The sequence below is a fragment of the Cebus imitator genome, unplaced genomic scaffold (assembly GCF_001604975.1).
Source record: "Cebus imitator isolate Cc_AM_T3 unplaced genomic scaffold, Cebus_imitator-1.0 Scaffold444, whole genome shotgun sequence".
NCBI lineage: Eukaryota > Metazoa > Chordata > Mammalia > Primates > Cebidae > Cebus > Cebus imitator.
The window spans coordinates 1889474-1899151 of NW_016107759.1; the positions used below are offsets into that span (position 1 = coordinate 1889474).

General features: G+C 44.7%; 1 protein-coding gene across 1 annotated transcript in view; it reads right to left on the reverse strand.

The window, feature by feature from the left end:
* The window catches only part of MEIOB (meiosis specific with OB-fold), a 40746-nt gene that overhangs the window by 22921 nt on the left and 8147 nt on the right, over positions 1–9678 (reverse strand). The window contains exons 4-6 of the mRNA XM_017510813.2: positions 6520–6592; positions 3390–3585; positions 2985–3010 (exon numbers count right to left, since the gene is read on the reverse strand). Coding sequence (XP_017366302.1) covers positions 2985–3010; positions 3390–3585; positions 6520–6592 — 295 coding nt within the window. The remainder of the gene's footprint in view (positions 1–2984; positions 3011–3389; positions 3586–6519; positions 6593–9678) is intronic.

Consider the following 9678-nt stretch of genomic DNA (forward strand, 5'->3'; position numbering starts at 1 on the left):
TTTTAGTAGAGACAGGGTTTCACCGTGTTGACCAGGATGGTCTCGATCTCTTGACCTCGTGATCCACCCACCTCGGCCTCCCAAAGTGCTGGGATTACAGGCGTGAGCCACCGTGCCTGGCAATGTTCACCTTTTAAACACCAAATTAGAAATACAAAAATACCAAGAACCAGTACTAGTGATGATTTTAAAGCCTCTTCTATCTCTAAACCACGTGTCCATAGCTGAAGTTGTGAGTCACACAACACTTTGAAGAGAGACAGAAAGACAGGTGTTTAAAGTAGATACTGAAAGTTTTTTCAACGTGTCACAACAAGGCTCCATGACAGGCCCCCCTGGGGTATTTATATGGAGTCCTCCAGGGCAGGGAGGGTTTCCAGCACCTGCGGATTCCCATGACTCAGCGTGGAGCCCAGCATGGAGTTCATATGACTGAGTGGACTCATCCCCTCTGGGGCTCAGCATCCCCATCTTTTGTGTGTGTGTGCGTGTAACAGAGTTTTGCTCTTGTTGCCCAGGCTGAAGTGCAACGATGCAACTCTGCCTTACTGCAACCTCTACCTCCCGGGTTCAAGCAATTCTCCTGTCTCAGCCTCCTGAGTAGCTGGGATCACAGGCGCCCACCACTACACCTGGCTAATTTTTGGTAGTTTTAGTAGAGATGGGGTTTCACCATGTTGGCCAGGCTGGTCTCGAACTCCTGACCTCAGGTGATCTGCCTACCTTGGCCTCCCAAAGTGCTGGGATTACAGGTGTGAGCTGGTGTGCCTGGCAGCATCTCCATCTTCTTAGCGAACATAAAACACAACATATCTGTGGTATAAGAAGTATCCACAGGAAACAAACTAATATAGGATACATCCTTGCCTTCTTCCCAGAGCTACCATGGTGAGAGTCACATGCGGGATATACAGGAAACTCTGACACTGTCCAATTCTGTCCATTGTGGGGTGAGAGAATCAAAGAAGAGGAGATGTTCTTGCTCATTAAAGCAAGTGGAAAAAAAAAAAGGTGGAGTTGAACTAGGACCCTTCTCTCCACCCAGTGGTTTCTCATGTGGGAACAGCAGGTGCCTCTGACAGATGCAGAGCAGCAGGCCCAGCATCGATAGTCACTGGCCACCCCCCCAACACTGCCACCACTGCATCTGTGCTGCTAAGAGAAAGGGACCTGGAAAGGACAGTCAGAGGCTCAGAGGTCAGCCTAACATCTGGGGTTGGGAGGTGAAGAACAGTTCATTAAAAGGAGTTTTCAAGTGAAAAGGCAGTGGAGGTGAGACGAAGAGACCACAGGTCAATAAAAGTGTGAAGAAAAGGAAATGTAAGAGGGCTGAAAGCCAAAAGGGGGACAAAAGGCATACGAAATGATGTGACACCTGAAAGCTGCCAGAGTTTCCTGGTTATATCACTATATTCATTCAGGGTTGAAGACAATTCTTACTACATTTTTTTTTGTGTGAGACGGAGTTTTGCTTTTGTTGCCCAGGATGGAGTGCAATAGTGTGATCTCGGCTCACTGCAATCTCTGCCTTCGGGATTCAAGCGATTCTCCTGCCTCAGCCTCCTGAGTAGCTGGGATTACAGGCATATGCCACCATGCCTGGCTAATTTTGTATTTTTAGTAGAGATGGAGTTTCACCATGTTGGCCAGGCTGGTCTCCTCAGGTGATCCACCCGCCTCAGCCTCCCAAAGTGCTGGGATTACAGACATGAGCCACCAAACCTGGCTCTTACTACATGATAAATGTAATGAGCATTATCTAGAACTTGAGGAAACTGCAAAGAATTGAGCACTCATGTGAACAACTAAATAGGACTGAACCTAAGCTGCCTAGAAAGTGACTTCTCCTATTTTTCAAGATGATCATGTAGCGTGCTTATTCCTCCTTCATTAAGTATATAGCATTGTCCCCATGTGGCAGGCATGGCCTCCACAGCCAGGGGCCTGACATCTGAGAGAGTCTCATTCTCTCAGTCAGTCATCATTTAATATGACAACCAATTCATGTTTGCTTACAACATTAACTATCATAAGTGTGTGTTTCCCTCCACCCACCCTTTTTTCTTTTTTTGGTCTCTTGACTATCAACCGTCTCTATATTAAGAAATTACTCTTGCCTATTTATTTATTGAGATGGAGTCTTGCTCTGACACCCATGCTGGAATGCAGTGGCGCCATCTCACCTCACTGCAACCTCTGCTTCCCAGGTTCAAGTGATTCTCCAGCCTCAGCCCCCCCAAGTAGCTGGGACTACAGGCACCTGCCACCATGCCCAGCTAATTTTTTGTATTTTTAGTAGAGGCAGGGTTTCACCATGTTGGCCAGACTGGTCTCAAACTCCCGCCCTCAGGTGATCCTCCTGCCTCGGCCTCCCAAAGTGCTGTGATTACAGGCATTAGCTACTGCCCCCAACCTTCTTGCCCCTTTATTTTATTTTATTTTATTTATTTTTAGACAGATCTCCCTCTGCTGCCCAGGCTAGAGTACAGTGGCATGATTGTGGCTCACTGCAACCTCAGCCTCCCCAGCTCAGGTGATCCTCCCTCTTCAGCCTCCTAAGCAGCTGGGACTACAGGTATACGCCACCACAAGTGGCTAAGTTTTGTATTTTTGATAGAGATGGAGTTTCGCCATGTTGCCCAGACTGGTCTTGAACTCCTGGGCTTAAGTGATCCATCTGCCTCGGTCTCCCAAAGTGCTGGGATTACAGATGTGAGCCATTGTGCCTGGACTAATTTTCATATACTTTATTTTGTGAAACTTAATTGTTGAGGTCTACATCTAAATCTGTCCAGTGGCTCTGGTCCGTCAAACTACAGAGCTCAGAACTTGCTGTAATAATTGAGATAGACACCGATGCACCAGAAGGGAACACTGCCCCCTGCGTGCCCCATGGAGTGCCATCCTCCCCTGTACCTCACCAGCCTGGTCCCATTCCACCTATTAGACCACACATCCCCTACAGCAGGGCAGCGTGTATTCACACTCCCTCTCCGGTTTCTGGGCAGCTCTAAGCACAAAGGCAGATAACTGATCCCTTAACTTACACTCAACTATGCCCCTTCAAGGAAGATCATGGAGAATTTCAAGTCAATAAGCTTACACTTTCCATTTACATCTTTGTTTAAGTGAAGTATAAAAAACTCTTCTATAGTTAGCAGATCATTTATGAGCAGAGTGGGCATTCAAATACAATTTTATTTTACTACTCACCCACAGATAAAATTTCCCTTAATGAGAAGGGTTACTGCTTTCTTAATTCAACATACTACCAAGATATAGAAGAAAAACTACCCCAGCCGATTATGACCACTCCATCCCAAACACAAATCAAGTGACAGCAACTCTCCTGTCAAACTGCAGTTGGCTTTCTTGGGATTTCAACTTACCGACTTCACAGCTGCAAGCAGGCTAATAATCCTCCCATTAAGACTGTGTCCATTTGCAACAATGTCACCCAACGAATAATAATCACCAGACTCTTTAACGGGTAAATGTATCAAAGAAAGTAACTTTGTGTCCACTTCATAACTGGAACAAACTTTTACTGTTGAGTGATTCTCACTGAGAAATAGTTTACAATTGCTAAATTGCAAAAACACAAGAAAGTTATATGAAAATGATTTTTGGATTGTTAAAATTTTCCAAGTTCACATTTAAATTACATTTTTTGGTTGAAATTTAGACAATATTAAGAAATGTATAATTTCTACTCTTAGAAATATTGAATAATATGGCAAAATATTTTTTGTTTACAATGCGCTTTCATTAAGGAAATGTTTTGAGGATTGACACATGTCGGAGTTCTAAGCATACCACTTATCTGATCTTGCCCAAGACTCTATGTTTGTTTCCTTTTCCAAAAAAATCAGAGTATAAAGCACTCCAAAACTTTCAGGGGTTATACAAACCCAAGGACTAGTGTTTCTCTCTCTTGTGGTCCTGGCTGCTCTGCCTAAGTGCCTCAGGTCAGGGACTGTGTTTTCTAGCCCTGCTGCACTCTGCATGGAGCAGGTGGGGACACTGGCACAGTGAGCCTGAACTGAAGAGCTCTGCCTCCTGCACCCAGTCCCTCCCAGCCCTCAGCTTCCACGCCCCAGCAGCTCTCTAACACAGGGTCCTCCCTGCTCTGCCTCACTTACCTACCTCATCACTTCTCTTCCACGCCACTGCCCTGCTCTCCTAACTAAGCTTCACTCCTCACAGTCCATCCTCCACAAGCAAAGTGATCTTCCTAAATCACAAATATGGAAATATTATTTCCCGGCTCAAAGACTGTCCTGTGGCTACCAGTCACAGAGGAAATAACTCAGTATGAAAGCAAAGCTGTCTGTGAAGTATCTCTGCTTCTGCCTTAAGCTTCTCCCCCTGTCCATGCCCTGCATTCAGCCATATCGGACTACTACATTATGAAACTGGTATTTCTAGATGAAAAATAGTAAACCATCAGCAGTTTCAAATGGCTCAACCTAACATTAACTGTTCTGGAAAAGATAGGAGGTTTCCTTTTTCTTCCCTCTACCAGGAATGTTCTTCTCTCCATCTATCCATCTGTCCATCCATTCCATGAATACTGAGAATCTGTTATATGCCAGACCCTATACTAGGCACAAGGGATCCGGTGGTGAAGAAGGCAGACAAGATCTTCAATCTCATGAGGCTCACGTAAGTAAGGGGGAGACCCGAGAACAGTGAATCAAACAATTTCAGACGGTGACTTGGGTTAGGTGACAACAGCCAAGGCAAGTCCCAGTAGTTGACCGTTAGCGCTACCACAAACAGAGCAGATGGGGAGGGTTGAAGAAGGTGACATTTTGTGATATTGTGCTGGCCTAGAGCCAGAACCTGAGCAAGGCCATTTTTATAAAATGCAAAACTTTTTTTTTTTTTTTTTTTTTGAGGGAGTTTCACTCTTGTTACCCAGGCTGGAGTGCAATGGCACGATCTCGGCTCACCGCAACCTCCGCCTCCTGGGTTCAGGCAATTCTCCTGCCTCAACCTCCTCAGTAGCTGGGATTACAGGCACGCACCACCATGCCCAGCTAATGTTTTGTATTTTTAGTAGAGACGGGGTTTCACCATGTTGACCAGGATGGTCTCGATCTCTTGACCTTGTGATCCACCCACCTCGGCCTGCCAAAGTGCTGGGATTACAGGCGTGAGCCACCACGCCCGGCCCGCTGCTTACCTTTTCTTATCAGTAATTGCTAAAATCTGTGACTTCTATCACCACCCAGACAATGTGTAAACAAATGTATATCTTGACTTCTGTAAACCACTGAAGTAACAAACGGAATGACAAAAGTCCCTTGGACCTTGGTGGAGACCCCGGCCCTCGTCTCTGCCCAGGAGGTGAATCACAGAATCCCCTAGCCCTTGGAATGTCCGAAACCTTTTCATCCCCATCCCCGCCCCTCACCCCCACTCCCAAGGTGGTTTTTCGGGTATAAAAAGTCTTGGCACCCTCCTTTTGACGCCACAGGTTGGAGAAACGTGAGTCCTCTGTGGTCACCGGCGTAATAAATGACCCTGCAATCTGGCATACTTTTGTCTTGGTGCTAACTTTCTACGCTCGGTCCCATACAACAATTTAAGCTGAGAGTCATTAACCCAAAGAAGCAAATACCTGTATTCAGACAGATGGGAGAAGAATGTTCTATGCAGAGAGGGACTAGAAAATACAAAAGTTCTTAGTGCAGAATGAGTTCAGGATGTTCATGAAATGTAAAGAAATTCACTGTGGCTGCAGAGAAATGAGGCTTGAGAGTCTGGTGTAAGATGAGGTTAGAAAAGGGAGGGGGTCACAAATGATGTGAGGGTAAATGCAGTAGACTGCTGTGCCTGCCAACAGCCCTTTACAGGCCAGTACAGGAGCACAGCTACATCCTCCTCTCCAGAACTGCCAAGCCTGCCTTCGAGCGTATCCCCATGCCACTCTGAGGGTTCGGGGAGTGGATGGACTACAGCCAGGGCACTGTTCTAAGGGGGCCACTCATACTCCAGAACTCTGTCCTGGGTTCCTGCTGAGGCTCCAGGTGAACTCACTTCTCTGCTCAGCTTCGTCTCCACCTCTCATTCCAGGGTTCCCCTGAGAGCTCTCCCTCAATGAAATAATCACATAAGAGTCCTCCTCTCAAGCTCTGCTTCCAGGGAACATGACCTAAGATGGTAAGGTTGTGAGTAGAGGGATACCTTGATATGAAAAAAGAAATATGCAATTTCCAAAGTTTATCTTTTCTTCTCATTCTGTTTTAACCTAACAGTCAAATTTTTGTAAATTTAAGAATATGAATCAAAGTACTGAAAGCAAAGCCATTTTTTATGTGACTCTGTATCAAAGTAAATTATATCATAATCAAAGATGAGTTTTGTAAGAGAAAATTAAATTCACTTTTACTGGAATAGAAATAGAACACTTCTGGTAAGATCTCTGCTAATCTGATACAAAATTATTAGTAATGATCATTCTGGCACAATCTCTGTGCCAGAGACTGATCTCTGTGCTAGACAGATACTTACCTAGGAGTTGCAGGGCTGAATTTTTCTTCTCTTTCTATATCCTTTCTTTGGATCAGAGGATTTTCAATTATCACTAAAACAGAGAGCAAAGTATGATGACATCGCAAAGTAACAAGATAAACACATTAAAATCCTGTTTAATTTATAATCATGATAACTTTAGACTTTAAAAATTTCATACCTCATTCATCTTTCCACCATCAACATATAACATATTTTGATACTGAAATGTCAAAATTGAAATCTTTATCTCCATATATAATTAATATATTTATATATAACTAATAATTTATTCAACGGATGTCTATAAATATACTGGCCCCTATGAAATTTGGAAAGCTTTCCGCCTTCACAGTCCCTGTGTTCAATGACTCTGTTATTCAACTAGAGAGATATCATACATTGTCCTGAAAGTTAATAATACAAGGCAATATATCATTAGGGTCTAAATACCTGGTATGGAGAGTGGGCTGCTCGAGACCACAGTATTGAAGAGGAGTGTTTTCATTACCTGCATTACTCTCTTTTCTCTTTTTCTACCGTGAAGGAGAGCTAGTACACAGGCTTTCTGGTTCCTTTTATTAGGCTAAGGCTGTCATCTGTTGAGTGACTAAGTTCCACACTTCATACGAGGTACGTTATCTTTTGTGTGTGTGTGTGTGTGTGAGTGAGAGAGAGTGAGAGAGAGAGAGAGAGAGAGAGAGAGAGAGAGAGAGAGAGTCTTGCTCTGTTGCCCAGTCTGGAGTGCAGTGGCACGATATTGGCTCACTGCAGCCTCCACCTCCCAGGTTCCAGGGCTCTCCTGCCTCAGCCTCCTGAGTTGCTGGGATTACAGGTGCATGCCACCACACCTGGCAATTTTTTTTTTTTTTTTTTGTATTTTCAGTAGAGACAGGGTTTCACCATGTTGGTCAGGCTGGTCTTGAACTCCTGACCTCAGGTGATCCACCCGCCTCGGCCTCCCAAAGTGCTGGGATGAGCCATTGCACCCGGCCACACTATCTCATTTAATATTTACCAGAACCTAATGAGGTATTATTTCATAGTTGAGACCCAACAAGATTAAGAAATGTTCTCAAAGCCATTTGTAAGTAAATGTTGAAACTGGGATTTGAATCTAGACCTCTGTGTTTTCAAAGTCTACTGTTCTTTCTACTATACTAGTTTGTACTGTCAAAGGGATACTGGGTGAGTAGCAAATCCAAAGGATTTGGTATTTCAGCCAAAGGTAAAGTTCCTTAAAATCCCATTAACAATTCAAATATCAACTTTTATCAAAATCGATTCAGTGTCCCTATTATATGTCTAAAGAAAGATAACCAATTATAACAATAATAAGGGTTGATGCAAATTTAAATATGTAATAAACCAAAGACAGTAAGGTTACCTAGTAAAAATATAACTATCATTTTGTATGCTTCAAGTAACGTTCTGAATGCCTTGCATTGCAGTTTATTTATTTATTTATTTTTGAGACAGGATCTCACTCTGTGACCCAGGATGGAGTGCAGTGGCACTATATTGGCTCACTGAAATTTCCACTTCCCAAGCTCAACCCATCGTCCCCCTTCAGCCTCCTCAGTAGCTGGTACTACAGGCCCACGCCACAAAACCTGGCTAATTTTTTGTACTGTTTATAGAAATGGTTTTGCCATGTTGCTCAGGCTGCTCTCAAACTCCTGAACTCACATAATCCACCTGCCTCGGCCTCCCAAAGTGTTGGGATTACAGTTGTGAGCCACTGCACCCCACTGCATTATACTCTTAACACCTGGCTTTTTCTGATAACTTTTTTTTTCTGTTGAGATCGAGTCTTGCTCTATTGCCATGTGGGAGTGCAGTGGCGCGATCCCAGTTCACTGCAACTTCCATTTTCCAGTTTCAAGCAATTCTCCTGCCTCAGCCACGTGAGCAGCTGGGAAGCACCCCCAAGCCCGGCTAATTTTTTGTATTTTTAGTAGAGATGGGGTTTCACCATGTAGGCCAGGATGGTCTCAATCTCTTGACCTCATGATCTGCCTGCCTCGGACTCCCAAAGTGCTGGGATTACAGGCATGAGCCACTGTGCCCGGCCCCTGATAAGGTTCTTGAGAATTACAAATTGTGTCTCATTTCAGCTGCCTCAGTATGTAGGGCTGAGGCCCCACAGGGTCGTGGGGTGTCCCTTACGCTGTGCTGAGGAGCAGGATCTGAGAAATAAAGAGACAGGACACCGAAGTACAAGGAAAATGCAGCTGAGCTCAGGGGGGCCACCCCACCTATAAGTGGAGTCAAGTGAGGCCCCGAATGTCCAGAAGCATCAGTATTTATTGTGTATAGGTTAGGGGGCAGGGCAGTGACTGAAGTCATCTTTAAGGATAGTGATAGGGTTGTGAACAATAAACACAGAGTCCACCCCCATTAGGTCACCTAAGCTAGGAGATGGACAGTGGGCAGCAAGGGGTCCATTCCCATTAGGTCATCAAGGCAAGGAGGTGAGCTGTGTGCAGTAGGGGTTCCACCCCCATTACGTCACTGAGGCATGGAGGTGGGCCATGTGCAGGGAAGAGGTGCAGTCTGCGATACCTCTATCTTTGGGCAAGCTACTTCTAAGATGATTTACGGGAAGATGCTTTAAGTCACACAGCAGTGACAGAGCTGTCAGAGTTACCGCCACCTGCTGGCAGCGTTCAATGAGTTCTATAGGGGAATGCTTTTTGAGTGAGTACAGTAACAAGAGCTGATAAAGTTCACAGTCACCAAGGTGCGATTACCCGGAGGGGTTTTGAGCCCTCGGATGCTCAAGGGATTGCCGGTCTGAGGTTAGCCCTCCACAAGAACTGGAGCAAGGTCCTACAACTCCTTTATCAGGAGGAGTGGCTCTCACCTCAAGCCTGCCATACAGCAGGTATCTTTCCGATAGTGAATGCTGCCGCCTGGGCCATGGATTCTGGTCCTGGTATAACTGTTTTCCCTTAAATCATGTTCTGCACTGTGTCTGCTCCAGACATTCCTCCAACTATAAGCTGCTTATTCCTTAATTCATGCTCTGTACTGTGTCTACTCTAGGCATTCCTCCGATTGTGAACTAAGATATAGTTCATATCTTAGTTAAATAACTTTAACTAAGTTATTTCCCTAAATAACTTAGGGAAATAACTGAGTGGTAACACTATAAAC